Raw genomic sequence first — 24321 nt, forward strand, 5'->3', positions numbered from 1 at the left:
AGGTTTAGTTGCTCCATAGCATGTGGGATCTTCCCGGACGAGGGCTTGAACCCGAGTCTCCTGCTTTGGCAGGCAGATTCTTAACTACTGTGCCGTCTCCTGCTTTGGCAGGCAGATTCTTAACTACTGTGCCACCAGGGAAGTCCTGGCATTAAGTTTTAAAAAAGTACTAAGAAAATTTTTGCTTTCCCGTTGTAAAGTCTTGGCTTCAAAATTAAGTATTATCTAAATGAATATGAACATGGATGAGAGCTAAACGTTTCCTAGACTACTTGCTCCCGTTTAAAAAAAAATCTTAAAGTTTTGGTTAGGGAATTGCAACATCAATTAGTATATAACGAGTTAAATTTACCTCATTAAAATTCAGAGAGGGTAGGGAGGATGTAACTAATGTAGGCTTATAAAACAGAAGATCATTCTATTTACAGCAAGATAAAACCACACTGCTGTATTTCGTAGTTTATTCAGTTTTAATATGGTTTCCATTATTAACTTTTAAAACAATGATTTCCAGTTTAGAAAACAATGCACTGACCACATAATTCCTTTTTTATTTTATACAGTTATACAAATATTCTAAATACGCATTTTGTGTTCAAGATGATGGCAAATAAGATTAACTGTACAGTACATAAGGAAAGAAAATATTTTAAGCATATTTAGAAGCAATAGAAATGTCTATACAAAACAAGCAAAAATGGAATAAAATTTTTTATTTTTAAAGTATTGCAACAGGCCCACAGGTTTGTAACAAAAAAGTCTTTGCACAGTTCCTCACAATGCCCCATTAATAGCTAAAGCAAGACAGCGGTTTTAGAAAATAACTTTCAAAATGCTACACATGGTACTATTGTTTGCACAGTTTGATCAAAATAACAACTCTACTCTGAGTCAAGCAAAACCTAGAGGAAATATACCAAACAACTTGAAAATCATTTGTATAAAATTCATTGCACATTATTTTACTTAGTTTGAAAAGTAAAAAAGTGTATTTACAAAATATTTCGCAGTCAAAATTATGAAGTGAATGGATATAACACGTCTTGATACAGACAGGTCAAGGAAAACACGAATGTTTTTTTAAAGAGGTTTTCAGTGCTCCTTCCACAGGGAAGTAAACATGATCTACTCAAATGGATTTACAAGATGTTATGCATACCGTAGCAAATTCGACACCTGCATTATAAAACAATGTTGAAAAGGCAAAAGGATGAGGGGTTTGTACACTGGAAGAAGTGAGCTATTCAGAGATCAACAAGTACAATTTTTAACTCAGCATAAAAGTCTTCATAGTCTTCAGATAATAGACAATGAACACACTTGACTCGATGAAAGTTGAAAAAGCACCATGCACAACAGTTTAGTGGTAAACACTGAAAAAAATAGCACCTGGAATTCTGTGATATTGACAATTTAAAACTGGTCTAGTAATTGCCGGAGATATGGTGCCTTGGATAATTCTCTATTTACTCGGGAGAGTTTGTAAAGTACTGGGCAGTTCAGAGAAACACACGGGATATGTCGATCAAGGCAACCTGTACAGTTCTTGCATATCTGAAAGTACAAGAGGAGTACATCAAATGATAGGAAAGTTTCTATCTAGATGTAACAACTTTTATAATCCCTCCTTTATGACCCACCACAGATTACAGGCAGACATATGGCACATATTACAGAAAGTTTCATTAATTTTCATTTCTTTGAAGCATAGCCAACCCTAAGTTGACACATTTCTAAAGGATATTATTTCACAAACCACAGAGCACAAAATTCCCTAAGGATTCATTTCATCCCAAAGATCAACTTTCATTTATGGTAGAATCCTATTATATTAACATACACATAATAGGCTACCCAATTACCATTCAAAGACTGTCTCTTAAATGCGCTTATGTACACTATTCTTTCAAGTTACTTATATTAAACATTTTGTATGCCAATCATAAAAATGTTACCCACTTTCTTATTTCAGAAGAGAAAATGCCAGTATGGAAAAAAAAAATCAAAGCATGTGAATTTGAAAGTAGTAGTGCAGACCAGTAGTTTCAACCCTGGCTTACGTACATGAGCCTAAAAATAGACTAATGCCTCAGCCCCATCCCAGACCAATGAATCAGGATCTATGGGCATAAGAGCCTAAGAATCTGTACATTTTAGGGTTCTCAGTTGATTCTAATGTATAATGAGATCTGATCTAAAGGAAAATAATAAATCATAAGGCAATTTTTAAAGAGAAGCATTATAATGTCTTACCCAGTGATCAGATTTTAATATGTAAAGTCTGAAGTTATACATACAGTTTAAAAAATTGATAAAACATGAAAAACGTTAAAGGCTACTAGTGAGGGCCCCAAGGGTCAAGAAAATATATGCTGATTTTTTATGTGAATAGTGTATCCAAGTGATTAAAAAAAGGGATAGCAAATAGCAGCTACCATACTAACCTTTTAAGAGAGAAATCAGATCTGCTCCACTTAATTCTCTGATCTGTATCTAACAGCTTCTGTTTTAAAGGTCTCACAGGGCAAACAATTTTTGTTCTTTGCGCCAGTATCTTCCAGGCAATTGAAAGGCCCATTTTTCTGAGCACGCTGGTTACTGTACCAGTATTATGATACTGCCACAAGCAAACTACTGAGAGCCCTGTGCTTCAGCATGCTCTCTTGAAAAGTAAGTGTGCTGCTGTTCTACTTTGAAGACTTTCACTAATTAGATCTCTGCCAAGAGACTCAAACCTACTCCCAAATATGGAATGTCTGCACTGCAGCTCTATGTACTGCAGCTACGTTCAGGTGCCAGGACAAACTGATAAATATTTATGCACTTGCTGTGCTTGCCTGATAAATAAACCAGGATGGAATTACTTGCCTCACTAAATTTAACTCAATGTTTAGTTTCAAGATCCTTTACTGGTGATTTAAACCCCGAGCAGCTTACGTTTAAAACTTTAAACACCACAACCTGGAAACTTACATTTTAGCAAACGTAAAACAAAAACTGCTTTAATATTTAATGATTCTTTTTGCTATCCTTTGGCTTACTTTCTTGTTTTTTAAAAAATTTTCAGTCAGATGCTTAAGTTCATTTTTTATTAAAAGTGTTTAAGTTGATGAATTTTTCTTTGAGATCTGCTATGGTTGTCTAGAATTTATATGTGTTGTTTGTTTAACAGGGAGTGTTAAAATTTCCAAGTAGAAGGATCATTTTGTTTTCTGAGTTTATAATTAACTTACTAGCTTTATAGAATTGTATTGATAAGCTTGTAATATTTCAACTTTCTGAAGTTTATTAAGGTTTTCTTTATAGACTAAAATATGTTCAATTTTTTAACATTCCATAACACTTGAAAAGAAGGTGTAGTCTCTAATGTTGGATAAGGTCTATCTTATAATGTTGTGTAGATCTTTAATAATTGTACTGATTTCTGATCACTTGACTGGTCTTGGGCTGAGAGGTGTATCAAATCTATTACTAATGTTTCTGACAATTTCTCATTTTATCTCCTGTAATTTCTGCTTTATGAAAATTCCTACAGATTATTTAGTGCACAGGAGACACACATTTTAATCCTCTTAGGAAAAAAACAATCCTAAAGTTAAAATATCCCTTTAAAGATGATGAACCATCCTTATTTTAAACAGCGTTACTTTTAAAACTGCATTTTTATAAGAAATAAGACCTAATATTGAAGGAAGGTTGTGGTTAAATTGATGGCACCAACTAGCATAGTGCATGTTGCTGGGGACAGAAGACAGTAAGGTCCAGGGAAGAGGCCACTCACAGCCTCTGACATCAGTGGAGCTCTGGAGGTCCTGCCCATGTTTGCACCTTGTACTAGATGCCAACTAGGGAATTTTCTATGAGGGCTGGTTGCTGCCATTGGGGTAGTAACCTAAAAAAAACAGAAGCTGGGGTCACCCAGTGACTAGTGGTTGTACTAACCAGAACCACTAGTACAAAGTGGTACAAAAACTGGGACAGAGTGGCTGCAAATTGCTTGGCAATCACTCCAATGACTTACTGCTGCTTTAACTGTGCATTCAGCAAGAAGCTGTTTCTTCATTTAATACATGTGTACGACCCACCATGGGCTGGACTCCGTGCTAGGCACAGCCAACTCAGCAAGGGAAGGGCAGGGCCTCTGCCCTCACTGGGCTCACTTTCTCTTCGGTGGGGAAGCTCGAGCTAGTGTTGAGAATGGACAGGATGGCGGGGGATCAGGGTAGGAGGCTGTTGCAGGAGTCTGGGGAGAGATAATGGTGGTTGGACTAGGATGGTAACATAAGGGAAGGAGAAAGTGAGCGTACTTAACAACTATTTAGGAGAGGGAAAAGCCACTTTATCATTTCAGTAAGCTAGGCTTCTGTGGTTGCATCAAAATAATCATACCTTGAGATCTTACTGTCCTTAATGAAATCTGTTTAATGCATTCTGGATGACTGGCTATACACTATACAACTTAAGAGTTTTCTGCCAGTGCAGAATAGCAGCTAGAATGGTGCGGAAGAAACAGTGTCTACTTTACCAGTCCTTAATCATCCTTCTATTCTAAGAGCCTAGTCTCTCAAGAGATGGTTTCTCTCCCTTTTCAACTGTGTGGCAGCTAGGTTGTCCTCCTAGGAGGTTGTGGATACTCTGACTTGGTTCAGAAGCCTTTTTACCTTGAGGGGCATGGTGTAGAACCTGGCCTTTACATAGGTGGTTGGATTACATTAGGCATATGAACAGACGAGCTGCCAGGAGTGGTCGTTTAGAATTCACAATGATAGAGCTAGATAGGACCTAGGAAAGAGCATCAACCCACATTCTGAGAAAACTGGGGCCAGAGGACATGGCCAGTACTATGAAGTCCAGACTGGAATCCTGATGTTCTTACTATCAGCTTGATTCATTTTCCACTATATCACACTGCCTTTCAATTATCTGGTTGGTTTTAAAACACTCCAATAATAACCTTATATATTGCTCTTCTAAAGACAAAACAAACAAACTCCACCTCAAAATTGTTATTCTCTCGCCTGAAAGCTAAAATTGCAACTTGAAACATGATGCTATAAGAAGATATAATCAGTCCTTTAAGAAATATACTACTTTAAAAAAATGTGCTATAATATTTTTTCCTTTAGATTTAATTTTCTAACTTATTTCAAGAGATTCCTATTGTTTATTTCTGCTGGAATTCCACATTTGAAAAATTATCTCTGCATTTTATGTCTGTATTTTATGTCTGTATCCCGTCTCGGCTGCTTATTACCAGTGGAACATGGGGCAAATTACTTAATCCCTCTGTGTCAGTTTACTCATCTGTAAGAGGGCCTAGAACAGCCAGCCTCTGGCAGATAGGAAGATTAAATCATGTTAACTGTTAATTTTCTATCTTGACTCTCAGAATTGCAAACCTTCCAAGTTTACTAGCAATTCTCTAGGAAAACCAGATTTTTATGAGAATGGTAAGTAGATATGGTAGACAAAGCAATTAGTACTTTTCTTTCTTTTTTAGAAATACTATTATAAAAGAAATTGGGTGGCTGGACATTGTAGTTCTATGGTTCTAATAAACATAATACACTATTCTATAAAAACAAAAACTAAATTATAAAACAAATTTAGCCATTTTTAATAGTTTAGTTCAATTATGATATTTTTAGGAAGTTTATTAACTTAGAATCCTTATTCCACTTTCACACCAGAGTTTCACACCTTACACTACACCTCCCTCAAGAGTTGACTACATTTCCCTGAAGAATCAGATTGCTTGGGATTCTGGGTCTTTTGAACAAGGTTGTACCTTTACAAGTTGCTCCTGCTGACGTTCCAACTCTCGAATTTCTTGGTTAAGGATGACTGCAACATGCTGAGGTTGGCTGCGACAGTTACTACAGATGCCGTGCTGAGTCAGGTCATCACACACAGGGCAGTGTAAGGTAGTGAAGTATTGTGAGATAGTGCCTTTCCGCCCTTCAGGTTCACTTCGAGAGGAGCTGGTGGCTTTCTGGATCTATAAAAACAACAGTTCAGAAAAATATCAATTCAGAAATAAGTCTGAGCCAGCTTCATAGCAGAGTGGCTATTCTCATGCTAATTACAGGTTTACTAAGGCATTATTTCATTTGTTCAACAAATACTGAATAGCTACTATATGTCAGGCACTGTTCTAGACAATGGGGCTATAGAAAAGAACAAAGTCGTTCCTTTACACTTTAATATCATCAGATAATATTGTTTTGTTTTCGTTTTTTGGGAAAAAAAAAGTCTCAAGAGGCACAAACTTCCAGTTATAAAATAAGTAAGTCATTGGGATATAATATACAGAATAGGAAATATAGTCACTAATATTATAATAAATTTAAATGGTAACAGATAACTAGACTTTATCATGGTGATCATCTCAATGTATATAAATGTCAAACCACTGTGTCGTACACTTGAAACTAATACCAGATTGTATGTCAATTACACTTCAATAAAAAAGAAAAATAGTCTCCTGTCACTCGGTTTTTTTTTTTTTTTAATTTATTTATTTTTGGCTGTGTTGGGTCTTTGTTGCTGCGCACAGGCTTTCTCTAGTTGTGGTGAGCGGGGGCTACTCTTCGTTGCAGTGCGTGGGCTTCTTACTGCGGTGGCTTCTCTTGTTGTGGAGCACAGGCTCTAGGTGCTCAGGCTTCAGTAGTTGTGGTGCATGGGCTTGGTTGCTCCGCAGCATGTGGGATCTTCCCGGACCAGGGATCAAACCCATGTCCCGTGCATTGGCAGGCAGATTCTCAACCACTGCGCCACCAGGGAAATCCCTGTCACTCAGTTTTCTGGTTGAGATATGTAGATGTATGAGATCATATGGGGGCGTGGAGATCACAGAGGACAGAGGAAGAAATCCAGGTTAAGAGTAGATACTGTTTAAGGCTGCGCAATTTGGGCCATGGCAGCAAGGTAAGTGGAAGGTTAAAAATAACTTGTTAGGCAGTAAGGTGCAAAATTCAAGTAAAAGTAAACCTGGAACATTTCAAATGAAATTAGATACATGTTCCCTAATCATTCCTCATTTGAAGTAATACTGGTTTCAGAGATGTCTTCTGATACTCTTTTTCACACTGAAATAACATCATCTTACAATCATACCCTTGGTGTACTCCCTTGCTGTCTTATAAGTCACTCTGCATAAAAGTTATTAGGTCAGCCTTTTATAAATGCCATTGTTTTAACATTCTTGCTGGTGATGAAATGAAAAATAGTAATAGCTTTGTGGCATAGAGCCAGGACACAGCATTACAGATGTTGGCCAGCACAGATTCTCTGAAGCACAGCTTCAACCTCAGTTTCCCAGCTTATTCTTTTCCTTGAGGCCTTAAGTGCTCACTGAGAAAGTAAAAATAATTTAATTATCAACTTTTATCAGTTTTCCTGCATACCCTCAGCCTTTCATAGTCTGAGCAAATGACAGATCTAATTCTAAACATCAGATAACAACTGCTACTCTCCTAGAGTAATGTATCCCAGATTATTACAGAACCACAAATCGTTCCTTCAGGCTTCTAATGGGTAAACTAAGAAAAAAAGAGTTCAAGCAAAACTCCCTTTGGTAAGATTCCACATTGCATGTTTTACTTTAGTAAAGTGCTATTTTAACATTATTTCCTTAGTCTGGTTTCTGCAGGAATATGTCTAGCTACTACATCCTATACATTTCTTAAACACCCATTTTGAAGGGATTTTTCTGCTCTCCTTTGTTCAATTTTTTTTTTTTTTTTGTGGTACGCGGGCCTCTCACTGTTGTGGCCTCTCCTGTTGCGGAGCACAGGCTCCGGACACGCAGGCTCAGCAGCCATAGCTCACGGGCCCAGCTGCTCCGCAGCATGTGGGATCTTCCCGGACCGGGGCACAAACCCGCGTCCCCTGCATTGGCAGGTGGACTCTCAACCACTGCACCACCAGGGAAGCCCCTCCTTTGTTTACTTTTTATTAGCTGCTTTGAGTTATTTTATAGTTAAGTGTTTACCATTGATGTAGTTTTGGATTTAATCTTCTATAATTTGGCCAATCTGACAGAAGCTGGGAAGGTGTTTGTAGAAAACTAAACCAGAAAAATGTAGCACCTTTGTTGGTATAGGATAATAAAGCATTTGCTTTGCTCTGATAGCATGTAAATAAAATCTTTAGCTCTACTGAAAATTGTAAGTGAATTCCCTCTTTAGAGTCACAGCACAGGTACTATTTAGTAGGCTTACCCTTGGTAATTCATGATACCAGTTGAAGACATCAATACCAATAAGTGAGAAGATTCTTGCCAGGGGTGGAAGGATTTGCTTGGTGATATAGTAAGTGGCATTCAGTCTCAGAGTCGGGTCCTGCAGGACTTCCACTGGGCGCCTTACCAGCTGGATAAGTGGTACTCCAGGGGTCCCATAAATGATGACATATGGCACTCGTTCCCCAACTCGAGGCTCAGAGCGCCGATCATAAGTAAGCATTTTCCTATTTAAATCCAAATAAAATAGTCACTCAAAGACTGTCATGGAAGGCATCTTTCCAGAAAATTAAATGAGAATTAAACAATAATGAAACCATGAGAAATCAACAAGGGGAACCTTCAAGTAACTTTTTTGACAACTGTATACACTTCACTTAGTTGGCACCAAGTGGATATGCTGTGAGAGTTTAATAAAACTTACTCTGTAAATTACTGTTACATGGAGAACAATATGAGTTGGCAGATATCAACTACCTTAAATTGTTTTCTATCCCCTAAGACTAAGAATTAACTATTGTAAATCTAATAATGGAGGATAAAATTTAGCTGATTAGGTGATCTGATTCTAGAATGATACCATCTCAGTGCTTTGGTAAATGAAAATTAAGGACTACCTAGTGATTCTGATATGGGAAAAACAATCAATTCCAGCTCTGTATCAGATTACAATTTCACTAAATTTAGTTTCTGCAGGGAAGGCCAGAAGAGGAGCTCTTTCTTCTTCTTTAGAACTTGCAACATATGGGGGTCACCCACTCACTTTAGTAAGGCTTCACGTGGGCAGGGGAATAGACAATTGTGTATCTGTGCCTGCAGACTGGGTGTCTATTAATCTACTCCAAACCATTCCAAATCCCAGGACTACACTTACTAGGTATTGGGGGTTGTGCTGTTGTGCACATCATTACCTTGTAAGTTCCAGGGCTGGCACACACGCGCCAGGTTTGTAAGAGGCACTTCCTCTGTATTCCTTTGCAAAGATAAAATCTTGTATGCTGGCCTTTCCTTCCAGAAGCTTCATACATTGTCGTTGAACATACTGTTTAATTAAACTTATATCTCTTGTTTCAAATAGCAGCTTCAGAGAACGCTCAAGTATCTTTAAAAAAAAATGGATATGCTCATAAGGAAAAAATATCCCCCAATATATTTCATCATTGCTGTTATACTTTCAATTACGTTAATTACTGAAACTTGCTGATCTGTCTGAACAATCTGCTATTTACAATGACTAGATAATAAAAATTATTGAAACTGGAAAATATTTTGGAGACTTTATTTAACTTGTGATTTCTAAAAATAGAGTATTATGTAGTTTGAGGAAAATCATATCGGGATGACATGCAGATGAAACATTTGCTGTGTGTGATGAGCAACACGAAACATTTAAGTTGTCTTAAATAGCCAAGAACACTCCAGGCACAAAAAGCCAGACATCATTTCATGTATTAACCCTATTATAGAAAGGGCTGGATTCAGGTGGACAGAGAGAAGTTTAAACATAACCAAGCAGTGAAATAAAGTTAAACATCACCAAGCAGTGAAATAAAGTCAGTCTTTTTGCCTTTTTATAGTGTCAGTAAATATATACTAACTGTGATAGAATTTTCTGTGCTGGAGTATCTCTACTAGAAAATGACTGACATGCAGTAGATTTATGCAGTGGAATGAATTTAAATTAGTTCCAGGTGAAAGCTCTGTATCTTATTCTGAGTACTGGAATCCATACATATTTATACAAGAAGTTGCTAACTTAGCCAAGGCACCATTCTTCCCTCAGAGGAAGAATGCACTGGATATCTTTTCCAGAAACTAGTATTAAAAAATATCTCAAATTTACATAATATTATATGTGACATAATAGGTTGCTATCAATCTATTATGCTTTTAATGCTCTCGTAAAACTCAGTGTATAGAGTGCTATTCCATTTATACCATTTATTTTTGGTTTGTTATAGAAGGAATCTGGGCCTGAATAAAGAAAAAATAAATATGAGATACTATGGTTGAGAAATTTAGGTAATTTATATTACCATTGTTCAGAAATCTGCCTAACTTGTATTTGGTAACCCAAGTAAACAGAATTTCAGTTAATCTAGGATGGATTACATTACTTATGAAATTTCTCTGTTCAGTTTCCCTTCTTTATCCTGCTCCATAGCTTTTGGGTGTTGCCATATATCATCTCTAGGTGATTAGACAGGAAATTTTTATCAAGTTCAAGTGTTGTTTTTTAGCAATTGTGATAAAAGGTAAGGTGTGGGAGAAGTCAGAAACTAAGGACTTAAATAAGTTGTTTTCATTAGAAATGAAGTTCTCAAAAAATCATACAGTTCCTCTTATAGTTATACATAGTCATATAGGCTATATAGTTCCTCCACCTAGATATGTGCTTAAGGATTTGTACCGGATTCTTTAGCCACATTTCTTTTCTAAAATTATTATTATTTTTTTTGGCTGCATTGGGTCTTCGTTGCTGCGTGTGGGCTTTTCTCTAGTTGCGGCGAACGGGGGCTACTCATTGCAAGCTTCTCATTGCAGTGGCTTCTCTTGTTGCGGAGCATGGGCTCTAGGTGCATGGGCTAAAGCAGCTGCAGCACGCAGGCTTGGGAGTTGCGGCATGCGGGGTCCTAGAGCATGCAGGCTCAGTAGTTGTGGCACATGGGCTCTAGGGAGCATGGGCTTCAGTAGTTGTGGCATGTGGGCTCAGTAGTTGTGGCTCTCAGGCTCTAGAACGCAGGCTCAGTAGTTGTGGCGCACGGGCTTAGTTGCTCCGCGGCACGTGGGATCTTCCCAGACCAGGGCTCAAACCCATGTACCCTGCATTGGCAGATGGATTCTTAACCACTGTGCCAGCAAGGAAGTCCTAGCCACTTATTTCTTAAAGATGACAACAAGACAGATAAAACTTACCTTAGAAACAGCAGGGCAGGAGTCTCTTCTGACTGTTTCTATTCCTTTTGCATCAAATACTGGGTCCTTTTGATCCAATGTTTCATACATGTAACCCACATACCTCTTTTTTGTTTGTAAGACACAGGGCAAATATACCTGTGACGAAATTAATAAAATATCTATCAATAACCATTTTTTTCCAACCATGAATATCTTATTTTTATATGCCTTTTTCTCTCTTTAACCAGATGTCAATTATAAAAAATTCTAAATGTGGCTTAGGGCCCAACGAATTCATAATACAAAATGAGACAACACTTGCAGGTAAAAACACACAAAGTGAGTTGTTCTACTTCCTCACCACACACCCACTCCTTTACTTGCACTATCAATTTTGCTCCTTCCTCAGCTGATACTGCTCTCTCAAAGTCTTCAATCATATCTTTTCAAACAATTTAAAAAATGACTTTAAGTAACACCTACTATATGGTACAAATTAAAAAGTTATAAGAGAATATACAATGAAAAGTCTACCTTCCCCTCCACAGAGGCATCCTGTTATTGATTTCCTGTATATTCTTCCAGAAATATTCTATCTAAGTACATGTACTTATATACATAAGGGTAGCTTACCTTCCACATCACTCTGTACTTTGCTTATTTCATTTAATAACTTATCTTGGAGAGCATTCCATCCTGTACAAGAAAGCTCATTTTGTTTTGTAGCTACATAGCAGTCCACTTTATGAGGGTATAATAATTTTTGTAACCAGTTACCTACTATGGGTTATTTAGGATGTTTCCAATCTTTTGGAGTTACAAATAGTGTTCCAGTGAACAACCGTGCATGGATAAATCTGCAGGATAAATACCTTGAATTGGAATTCCTGGATGAATGGGTGTGTGTCCCCACCCCTTTTTATGTTACCACATTGGTCCTTTCCTCTGCCCCAAAGCTGTATCAGTAATCACACTAAATGTAAGTGGTGTAAAAAGTGTAAAAATGGTGTAGAAAGTGTAAAAATTGGTGTAAAAAATGTAACTTGTAAAAGGCAGAAATGATCAGATTAGATCCCATCAAAAAGATACAACAATATGCTTTCTACTAGAAATCCACTTTAAATATAAGGACATAGAAAGGTTAGAAAAAAGATACACTTGTTAATACTAATCAAAACAAAGCTGTTGTGGCTATATTAATATCAGAAAAAGTAGATTTCCAGATAAGGAATATTATCAAAGATAAAAGTATCAATTTGTCAAGAAGATACATAACCATAAATGTATATGCACCTAATAAGAAAACTTCAAAATGCATGAAATAGAAACTGGCAGAACTAAAAGGAGGAAACAGGCAAATCTATGATTATACTTGGAGACTTTAGCACCTCTCTTCTAGAAATTGACAGAGAATCAGTAAGATTGTTGTTGGCTTCAACAACGCTATCAGTTAACCTAAGTGACATTATAGAACATTCCACCCAATAACCAGAATACACAGGGATTTTCAAGGTCATATGGGAACATTCACTAAGAGACCATGTGCTAGACGAAACAACGAACTGTAACAAACTTAAAAGCATTGAAATTATATAGACTATGTTCTTTGACCACAATGGAATTAAAATTAATAACAAAAAGATGTCTGGAATATCCTTAAAAATTTGGAACTTAACACACTTCTAAATAACCTACAGGTCATTATCACTGAAGTAAATGAATAATAATAAAAGCACAAGATACCAAATTTGAAACTAAAGTAGTGTTTTGAAATTTGTTACTGTTAAACGCTTATATTAAAATTTTTTGTTTAAAATCAATGATTCAAGTTTCTAAATTAAGACAGGAAAAGAGAAGCAAACTAAACCCAAAGTTAAGTGTAAGGAAGGAGATAATAAAGAGTGGAAATTAATTATACAGTTCTTCAGAAAGTTCTGTAAATGGATAAACCACTAGCTAGAATGATCAAGGGGGAAAAAAATGGAAAAACAAATTATCAAAAGTGAAAGGGATGTTACTAAAGATTTTACAGATATCAAAATCACAATAAGGAAGTATAAATAGTTCATGCCAATAAATTTGACCACTTAGGAGAAATGGACAAACTCCTTGACAATCACAAGTTTTAAAACTGACATGAGAAGAAAACCTGAATAATATATATTAAAGATATTTAATTTGTAATTGAAAATGCCTTCCCCGCCATAAAATTTCAGGACTAGATTGCTTCACTGATGAATTTTATCAATCATTTAAGAAAAAATTTTACACACTTTTTCTTTCAGAAAGTAGAACAGGAAACACTTCCAACTCATTTTATGAGGTCAGATTTTTTTTTCCTGTCCCCAAACCAGACAAAGACAATACAAGAAAAAAACCAAAAAAACTACAGACTGATACTCATGAACATATGCATCACGATTCTTAACAAATGTCTGTTTTCTTTGAGAAGTTTTGCAGTTTTTGCTTTTATGTTTAGGCCTGTGATCTATCTCAGGTAAATTTTCACGTCTGGTGTTATTTTCTAAGGACACCATGCTCTTCACTTTGCCAGATAGGTTGAATGTCCACAGCATCACACACATACTTCTAGAATAGCGCTCATTATCGCTCTGTTTTCTAATTTTTCTTCCCTCTCTCCCTGCAATTAGAATGCTCACTCTTCAGGGCAGATACCGTATCCAAGTCCTCTCTGAATCTCTTCTAGCACAATTCTTGCTTCAGAGTAGGTGCATGATAAACATTTGGGAGTCATGTTTGATTCTCTTCTCCCTTTTTTATCTTTTCCACACCTGCTCTCCTAAATCAACCACTTTTAACTCCTGCCCATCCTTCTTTCCATTTTCTCTTGAATTGTTTATTTTCGCTAGTTTATCTCACTACTTCAGGACATACAGGTTGCAAAAGGCATCCTGTCTTGAGATTCTTCTCTTTCCAGTCCATCTCCACACCACTGTGAGGCCAGTCCTCCCCAAAAAGCTCTGTCATGCTTTTGTTTGATAAACTTTCCTGAATAAAGTTTAAACACTTTAGCTTGGCATTCAAGACACTCCATAATCTGGTCTTAACTTTATTTTTCCAGACTTCTCTCCTGCTACTCTGTATTCCCATGTTGTGCGTTTCCTACTCCATATCCTTCTATATACCACTTTCTTCTGTGCAGAATGACTGCAGCACCGTGGCTGCCTATTGAAATTCTAACCATTTTCTGAGACAGAATGCAATGTATACCTCCTACATGGAGTCTCCCCATCCAGCCTAGGAGGACATAATACCTTTTCTTTGCACTCCTACAGTGCTTAGGGAGACTGCTTCCTAAGTTTACAATGAAAGATCATTTACATACATTTCTAATCTTTCCTTTTAGATTATTGGCTCTTAGAGGGCAGGACTGTGTCTCATGCTTCTTTGCATTCCACACCTCTCCTAGCTCAGTACGTTTTATACAGAAAGAACTAAATGCATATTTCATATCCAAAGTAAAGTGAAAATAGTCGAAGGTCCTGTGGCAGACTGCATTCTCCAAAGAAATAATATCTTCTATCCCACATACCCTTCTCACAGTGTGACTCTGACATTTTTCCCATTAAGAGATGGGGACCTATGTTCCCTCTCAAATCTAGACAGGCTATGATGCTATATGATTTTAAGACTAGGTCATAAAAAGCAAAATGGCTTTCATCTGGTTCTCTTTGGGATGTTCATTCCTAGAACTCAGCTATCATGCTGTGAGGAAGAACAAGTAGCCCCAGGGAAAGGCCAAGTGTAGGTGTTCCAGCTCACAGCCCCACCTGGTGTCCCAAATGGCAGCCAGCATCAACCCCCAGACATGAGAGTGAGCAAGCTTCAGGTGATTTCAGTCCTTAGCTTTCAGCTAAGGACCTAAACGTTGTGGAGCAGAGACATGCCATCCCAGCTGCACCCTTCATGAATTCCTGACCCATAAAAATCTGTAAGCTCAATAAAATGGTGCTTGTTTTACACCATTAAGTTTGGGGTTACACAGCGATAGTTAACTGGAATAGTCTTTTCATTTCTTTATATAAGACATTACAAAAAAAATTGAGAAAATTATACAAAAATAAGGGAAAAATACTTTAACACTTTCACAGACCCATATACCATTATAAAATCTGAAAATGTATTGAAAAAGTCAGAAATCTACAGAAGGTATATGAATTTTATATGTGGTTAGTAGTATTACATTTCTCTTACCTTTTCAAACTTCAATTTCACTGGTTTAGGATTGGTAGCAGTTACAGCTTCAGCAATTTCCTGACCAATCTTAAAAGACTGCTCCTTAGTGGCTCCTTTCAGTAGCACAAACATACTAAGAGGATTAAAAATAAAGTAGGGTAATGAGGAAGGCATTGTAACAAAAAAAAATCTCATCAATAGTAACTTTCCTGGATAATACTGTAAAACCAAGGAAAACCTTTTTTTCCCCCTTACGCTTCCTTATTAAGTTGCTCCCAACCTGAGTTTTCTTGTTTTGTCACACTTTCCTGTGTGCTCACGGTATATCTTGTTACAGATCTTTAAGACATCTAATGTTTCTAGTTTAGCTACACACAGAACAGCTGTCACAGCTGGCAAGAAGGTCTTGGGTCATTCCTATACATTTACAGCTTTCCATGACACACAGTTATGTCAGTCACAAAATAAAAGATGATGACTATAAAGAAATGGAAAATTTACTTGTGATATGGGAGGGAATTTCCTTCCAGAACCACCCAACTTAGAAAAGAACACATGTATATTTTGTAAAATATGTTCATTGAAGAACAGTTAGAAAACACAAAAAAGGCACAAAGAAAACAGCCATTTATAATCTCACCATTCAGAAAAAAGATACTAGAAGGCTTTTGTGTACATCTGTAAATCTTTTCTCATTTGGGATCACAGATCATACAGTTTGATAACTTTCTCCTTTCATTTAATGGTATATTGTGAACATTTTCCCATGTCACTTCTTTTACATTATTTTAACAGTTGTACTGTATTTCAATGTATGGATATAGTATAATTTAACCAAACCCCTACCACTGGAAATCTAAGTCATTAAATTTTTTTTCTAATATTTAATATATAATAATAACTTGGCAAGCTATGTCCTTAGAATAAATTCCTAGAAGAGGAATTTCTAGATAAGTGGTATATACTAAAAATATTTTTTGAAAGATAATGTGAAACTGAAGTCCAGAAAGATATTTCTGACATACAATCCCACCATCAGTATATGCAGGTCAAGAGGGAAGGATTTCTAATACGGATTAAAAAAAATCTAATATGAAAAATACTAAAAAATAACTGATAAAAGTACTGGGCATTTTTTCCTAATATAATCCAGCTAACTCTGTAATAGCACTTTACATTTCAGTATATACCACAATCTGAGACCAAAAGAAGTAATGGCGAATAAATATACTTAAGGAATAGAGATTATAAAGCTGATCTTCATTTATAACTTTAGGGGAAAGACATTAAATAGTAGAAATGAATACTATCTTGAAACATGGACTTTAAGATTCTTGGAGCCACATAAACCAATCTTATTATTTCTTAAATGCTTTTATATTGGACTTTCAGTCTCATTTGGATGGTTTTTTTTGAAAAGCTCTTTCTCTGCCAATATTGCAGATAGTACTTGTGTTAGAGTTTGATCTGAAAAGCTTAAGGAGTATTTATTTAATATTACTTAAGGCCTTGAAAATAAAAATTTATCAATCTGAATTAATTTTAACATAACGCACAACAAATAGGCCTTAGATAGCTAATTATACTTTTAAGCTAGGCTATATTCTGAACCACCTAAAGCTTTTTATAATATTTTCTTTCTAGGCCCATCTGATGCTCATTATACCAGTATAGCCTTTAAAAAAACAGATTATTACAAAATTTCCTTTTGAAAGATTATTTAAAGAATCAACTTCATTGAGATATTATTTGCATATAATAAAATGAATACATTCTAAGTGTACAGTTCCATGAATGTTGACAAACGTATAGGCTTGCTATGGGCTGAACTGTGCCCCTTAAATTCATACGCTGAAAACCTTAACCCCCATTGTGAATGTGACTGTATTTGGAGATAGGGCCTTTAAAGAAATGATTAAGTTAAAATGATGCTCTAATTTAGGTGGTTAGGGTGAGCCTAATCTGGTGTCTTTATAAGAGGAAATTACACAAAGAAACACCAAGAATGTACATGAACAGAAGAAAGATCATGTGAGCACAGCTAATCAAGCTAACGCCTTGATCTTGGACTTCAAACCTCCAGAACTGTGAGAAAATAAATTTCTGTGCTTAAGCCACCAAATCTGTGACAGCCCTAGAAAATTAATATATTTGTGTAACTACCACCGGAATCAAGATATAGGGACATTTTCATGACCCCATAAAGTTCCCTTGTACTCCTTTGCAATAATTCTCCACTCCACTCCCAGCAACACATGACCAGCTTTCAATTACTATAGATTAGTTTTGTCTTTCAAGAATTTTATATAATATACAGTACATACTTACGTCTGGCTTCTTTCACTCAGCATATTTTTGAGATACACCCATGTTGCTAAAGTAGCAGTAACTGGTTCCTTTTTATTGCTGAATAGTACTCCATTGTATGGATATGCTACATTTGTTCATCCATTCATCTGCTGATGAACATTTGGACTGTTTGCAGTTTTGGACTATCAGAATAAAACTGCAATGAAGAGGTGCATCAAGTCTTTGTGTGGACCTAAGTTTTCATTTCTCTTAGGTAAATACCAAGGATTAGGATTGTTGAGTCATGCTAAGGGGGTATGTTTAACTTTAGATGTAAATGCCAAACTTAAAAAACAAAGATTATTATGCTTAAAATGTTCAGATGCAATAATGAATTGAAGTGCTTCTACACACATTTCTATAAAGCTCTAGAACAGAGAAACTAAGCTATGGTAATAGAAATCAGGTAAGTGGTTGCCTGGGGGTAGGGGATGAAAGTGAGAGACTGACTGCAAAGGAGCATGGCAGAACTTTCTACAGTGATAGAAATATTCTATATCTTGACTGGGGTGGCAGCTGATTACATGGGTCTGTACATTTTGTATATTGAACTATGTACTTTTTTGTTAAAAATTATACCTTGATAAAGTTGATAAAAAATTAAAGGAATACATACTTCACATCTTAAAAGTTATTATAGGGTATATATTTGAGATTTTACCTAGTAGTGTTAGGGGTTTTACTTGAGTTCATCTGTGTTGTTTTGGCTAGTTTTAGTTGGAGCTAAGCTTCAAGAGAGCTGACCAGGATTAATGGAAGTTTTGGGTCACTTAACAGAATGTAGGTGACCAGCCTACGAAGAGAAAGACTGTTTTATAAGTTTCTAGGGAATTCCCTCGTGGTCCAGTTGGTTAGGACTCCATGCTTTCACTGCCAAGGGAGTGGGTTCAGTCCCTGGTCCGGGAATTAAGATCCTGCAAGCTGTGTGGCACAGCCAAAAAAAAAAAAAAAGTTTCTATTTGTCTGTTACTGGTGCTTTTAATGTAGTTAAATAATGTTTATCTTTGGTTGATAGATCACATTTAAAGCAGTGATTTTCATTTCACATGGGGTGGGGAGTTAAGCGAGGATATTAGAATCACCTAGGAGGCTTTTCTCAATTATACTCAGATGAATTTCCCAAGAGATTTTTGTTCTAGTTCCCCACCACCCTTCTGCTGCCCTGGCAGTATGTGTGTTGTCAAACGTCCTTCCCTACCCTGCCTAAGAATCACTACTACAGAGAGCTTCAATAACTGATGGGAGTAGGTCTATCCCACTAGGGTGGGATAAGTATTATTATTTTTTGGATAAATATTATTGATAACCACTATTATATAGAATAATTGTTTGAACCACTACAATATAAAGATAGTCAGGGTGTTTACATTTATACCGTCTAAATGGACAATAATGCATAACTGCTCTAGAGAGAGAAACACCCTTCTAACAGTAATTTTGATGCTTTGTTAACCAATCTCCCTTAGCTAGACTCCAAGATTCATAAAGTCAGCAGTCCTGAAACTAGAGGGAGGCAATGGTCATTCTTCATCATGTATCAGATTTCCTTCATTCTGATGACAGCCTCAGGGAGGCTAAGTGACTTTTTTTTTTTTTTTTTTTTGCGGTACGCGGGCCTCCCACTGTTGAGGCCTCTCCTGTTGCGGAGCACAGGCTCCGGACGCGCAGGCTCAGCGGCCATGGCTCACGGGCCCAGCCACTCCGCGGCATGTGGAATCTTCCCGGACCGGGGCACGAACCCGTGTCCCCTGCATCGGCAGGCAGACTCTCAACCACTGCGCCACCAGGGAAGCCCTAAGCAACTTTGTTGATGGCCATGCAATCAGCTAGGAGCACAGCTAAAAAGAATCCAGATCTCACTCTTGGTTAAGAACTCTTTCCCTCCACCAAGCATACATTTATTATCCCTAGAGCAGTGCTTCTCAGTATGTTATCATTATTGTCCTCCCCCCAAAAAAGTTAAAAGTAAACTTAACAAGAGAAAGTAATTACTAAGGATTAAAATGTTGTTGGGTAGGGTTGAGCTTTGTGGGGCCAAAACCCACTGTACTTCTTTGCTCCTCGAGGACCAACTTGTGCGCTACTGGGCAGTATTATTACCATTGAGAATGCATGCCCTAGAGTGAACTGCCCTCATACAGTGTATTTCAGTAAACATTTGTTGAATGAATCAGATGGTGAATGGTAGTCAAAAGCTCTAATGATACTGCAGGGAATTCCCTGGCGGTCCAGTGGTTAGGACTCGGCGCTCTCACCGCCCAGGGCCCGGGTTGGATCCCTGGCCGGGGAACTAAAATCCCACAAGTCAGGCAGTGCAGCCAAAAAAAAAAAAAGATACTGCAAATCTGCAAATACAATTTCTTTCTTTCTTTTTCTTCTTTTCTCTCTCTCTCTCTCCCTCTCCCTCCCTTTCTTTCTTTCTATCTATCTATCTATCTATCTATCTATCTATCTATCTATCTATCTATCTATCCATCCATCCATCTATCCTGTGCTGTGTGGCACATGGGATCTTAGCTCCCCAACCAGGGATCAAACCTGTGCCCCCTGCATTGGGAGTGCAGAGTCTTAACCACTGGACTACCAGGGAAGTTCCTACACTTTTGATTAGAATAATAAAAACCTGTGATGTCTTATGTAGAGACATACCAATTTGTGGCTCCACTGCTAACTAGTTGGGCAATCTTAGACAAATTTCTTATTCCAGGGGAATCTGCTCTTAAGTAGCATCTGAGAATGTGCCCCTAGGGTTTTCTCCCGACCCTTTTAGGTCATGAAAACTCCTGACCTAAAAGTCCTCTTCCAGGGCTTCCCTGGTGGCGCAGTGGTTGAGAGTCCGCCTGCTGATGCAAGGGACACGGGTTCGTGCCCCAGTCTGGGAAGATCCCACATGCCGCAGAGCGGCTGGGCCCGTGAGCCATGGCCGCTGAGCCTGCGCGTCCGGAGCCTGTGCTCCGCAACGGGAGAGGCCACAACAGTGAGAGGCCCGCATACCGCAAAAAAAAAAAAAAAAAAAAAAAAAAAAGTCCTCTTCCAGCTCTGACATTCTGTGTTTTTTGGTTTGTTTGAATGCCTAAAAATCTTACAGTCAGAATCATGCCAACTTCTGCTTCTGGGTGTGTGTTGTCAACTACTGATGTGTTTAAACCCTGAATTAAACTCAACAATTTAAAGTTTAACTTTCTCCTCTTCCCTAAATATTTTGTGAGGAGCTCTGCTAACAAGGTGAAAAACTATGTTCCAGTAATTTTTATTTTGCTAGACTATTCAGCAGAAGTGGTTTTACAGAGCAGTGAAATACCCAAAGTCAAAGTGAGGAGTGGCTTTTGACGGGGAACAGTAGAGACTATGGATAACTGGGGCCTGGATAACTTGAAACTATCCCCACCTGCTGATAATGAAACAGCTGCTATAGGAGGAAAGGTCTCATTCAGCATTAATATGATTATGCTGATTGTATATGCATTAAAAAACTGGAGAAGATTAAATGCTGTTTAAAGATTACCTAGAAGCTATTTTTAGTGATTAGAAGCATTATCTCTGCTTGCTCCACTGCACTGTAAAGTGATCAGAGCTCCTGAGGCAAGTGCTCTTAGAATGATCGCACTGTGACTCTAAGCGTTCAATATGAAAAAAATTTCAGACTCTAAGAAATTTGCATAATACCTATATTGTAGAAAAATTTTAGTAAGTCGTATAAATAAGATGTTACATAAATAACTGGGCCCTGAAAAATATCAAAGCAAGCAAGCAGGCTGAGGTTATTCAGGATTCAAAGGCAGTTCTATCCTTTGGATAGAATGGGCTTCAGGATGATGGGCTTCAGGAAGTCTGTGAGCCTCTGGAATCAAATGGAAAATGTATCTGGAATCTGCACTGTTTATAGAAGAAGGTCAACAGATTTTGGGGCCCAGTGAAAAGTTAACCACTCACATCTTTGGCAACTGTGGTTCAAAAACAGTTTGATTATTTTAAGATATATATTTAAATTCAGAGAGCTGCAGCTATCTGAGGGATTCTTCACATTAAAAGCTGTTTCTTTAAACAGATTAGACTCCTGTGTATGCAGGTTTTACAGATCCCTATCTACTTGGCTACCTGGAGGGATGCCTTGGGAATTTTCGCACTCTGTGGCTCAGGTCATATACATTTTCTGTCTCTTAAGATCATATCTGGTAAATCAGGACCTGTGTTAACTCCAATCACAAGATCATAAGGACTGAAAAGAACTTAGGTAGAACTCTGTTTTTAGGAAGGATTACCCTTAAGCCATTCCACACACTGAAATGAGTATCTGAGGAGATGCAAGAAGACAACTACAAAACAGAAAGTTCATTACCTGTCAGTATCACCATATACAACCCTAGCACCCCATTTCTTGGTATCATTCACCAGTTTAATAGCTTGTTCCAAGGTTTCTCTGGCTTTGTGAACAATACTGTCACCAACCTGTTGGTACAAACACATTGAAAATAATTTCTTAATGTAGTTTAGTATAAGACAACAGACTTTAATATATAATACTTAACTTTAATTATTATTTCTAAAAATGAAACAAGGAGAAAAGAACATTAAAAAAAACAAAAATCACCAGTGCCATCATTCTTTCTACAAGTACTCAAGAAGAAAATGAGATGAATGAATAATTTAAAAGAAACCAATCAATATACAGACTTGCCTGTGAGTGTATCAGTGAGTACAATGGACTGTACTATATACATAGCTACATTTGATCCTAGAAGGAAAAGCCTTATTTATTCAAGGACTTTCTAAAATGCCTTTATAACCAACTAAGCAGGAAATTACACTATGTATGTGCATGTGTGTCTTTCAAAATTTTTCTGTTGGAGTGTTATGATCATTTTTTTCAGTATCAGTAAAGCTTATGCTGAACCTATATCTCAGTGATCGGTTATACATATTTTTTAGATGACACTAAACATTGATACAAGGAAAAATGCATAATTATATGATAGAAAATATATTACAAGGGTTCAATTTAAATCAAGTAGGCAGATATATGTCTAAGTTCTTTCATTGGTGATTGAGTTTTAACAGTGATCATGGCATAAGTTGACAAAACAAGAAGATGGTGGATCTTGACAAATATGAGAAGCAGGCCAATTATATTTCATAGTTAAAGAACTTAAGGAGACTAGTATAGCACTGCTGCTTCATTGATCAAACTCACTAAAGCTAAGGGTTGGGGAAACTGCCATTCAGCATAAATGGAACATTACTTTTTAAAGTTTTAAAATAAGAATTATGCACTTTTTCTTTTGTGTTAAGATGCAAACAGTATTTATAATGATCTTTCCCCTTTTACTGTAAAGTTTGAATTATCTGAACTAAATGCAGGATTGAATAATACTTATTTTAAAAGGCTGTTTAAAGTCATTTACACAGGAAATATTAAGTGTATGAACAAAGGAATAAATAAAACACTGACAAGAGAAACTTAATTTGGGTTTTAAATTAAGATCATGAATCCTGTTGAGACCTTTAGTGCATTAGAAAACCTTGAGAATATGAACTATAGCCTAATACATTAAAAAAAAATCAGGTCACCTAATTGAAATTCAAGTTTGAATAAAATATTCAATCTGTCATCTTTTGCCACTTTCACACAAGATAAAAATATGTGACAGCAAATAGCTAAATGGGTGAGCCATAGAGTGTTAGAGTCCAATATGCTTTTGAGATATACACATACAAATACACACATATACTGGTCCTAAATGTCTGCCTCCTGCTGTCTAGTCTGACCCATTTAAGCTATATCTGGAAGAGTCAGAACTATTTTGCAGCTGGCCCTGAAGTCCATGCAGTATGAAGGACTTAGAGGCATGAGAGGGAGGAGCACGGGGGGGGGGGGGGGACAGTGGGAGAGAAGGAGTGGCAATTACATTAAAACTGATTCTGCTACTTTGTGTCATAGTTCCTAATTTGAAAAACATTACAGGGCCAAGAGACTGGATTTAAAAAGAGGAAATTAATTGATTTCACAATTCAGGCAATGGTTGGGATCCTGAAAAGTCATAATAAGAAAAATATTTAAAGTAAAAGTTCTCTGAAAAGAATGTTGGTAAGGATGTGGAGAGAAGGGAACCACTCCTGCACTGTTGGTGGGAATGTAAATTGGTGCAGCCATTATGGAGAACAGTATGGAGGTTCCTCAAAAAATTAAAAGTAGAACAACACATAATCCAGCAATTCCACTTCTGGGTATTTATCTGAAGGAAACAAAAACACTAACTGGAAAAGATATTTGTATCCCCATGTTCACTGCAGCATTATTTATAATAGCCAAGACATGGAAACAAGCTAAGTGTCCACTGATGGATGAATGGATAAAGAAAATGGGGTTCATATACAATGAAATATTATTTAGCCATACAAAAGAAGGTAATCTTGCCGTTTGCAACAACATGAATGGACGCTGAGAGTATTATGCTTAGTGAAGTAAGACAGAGAAAGACAAATACTTTATGATCTCACTTATACGTGGGATCTAAAACAAAAAAACTCCCAAACCCCACTGAACTCATAGATACAGAGAACAGACTGGTGGTTGCCAGAAGCAGGAGGTGGCGGGGGGGAGGGGGGCGGAAATGGGTGAAGGTGGTCAAAGGTAC

General features: G+C 37.1%; 1 protein-coding gene across 1 annotated transcript in view; it reads right to left on the reverse strand.

Moving 5' to 3' along the window:
* Positions 1-441: 441 nt before the first annotated feature.
* Positions 442-24321, reverse strand: part of REV3L (REV3 like, DNA directed polymerase zeta catalytic subunit) — a 178127-nt gene continuing 154247 nt past the window's right edge. The window contains exons 26-32 of the mRNA XM_030882819.3: positions 22026-22135; positions 15356-15470; positions 11159-11296; positions 9154-9344; positions 8223-8469; positions 5789-5998; positions 442-1554 (exon numbers count right to left, since the gene is read on the reverse strand). Of these exons, the coding sequence (XP_030738679.1) occupies positions 1414-1554; positions 5789-5998; positions 8223-8469; positions 9154-9344; positions 11159-11296; positions 15356-15470; positions 22026-22135 (1152 nt within the window). The 3' untranslated portion in view covers positions 442-1413. The remainder of the gene's footprint in view (positions 1555-5788; positions 5999-8222; positions 8470-9153; positions 9345-11158; positions 11297-15355; positions 15471-22025; positions 22136-24321) is intronic.

Source organism: Globicephala melas, chromosome 14 (genome assembly GCF_963455315.2).
Source record: "Globicephala melas chromosome 14, mGloMel1.2, whole genome shotgun sequence".
In the NCBI taxonomy this organism is placed as follows: Eukaryota; Metazoa; Chordata; class Mammalia; order Artiodactyla; family Delphinidae; genus Globicephala; species Globicephala melas.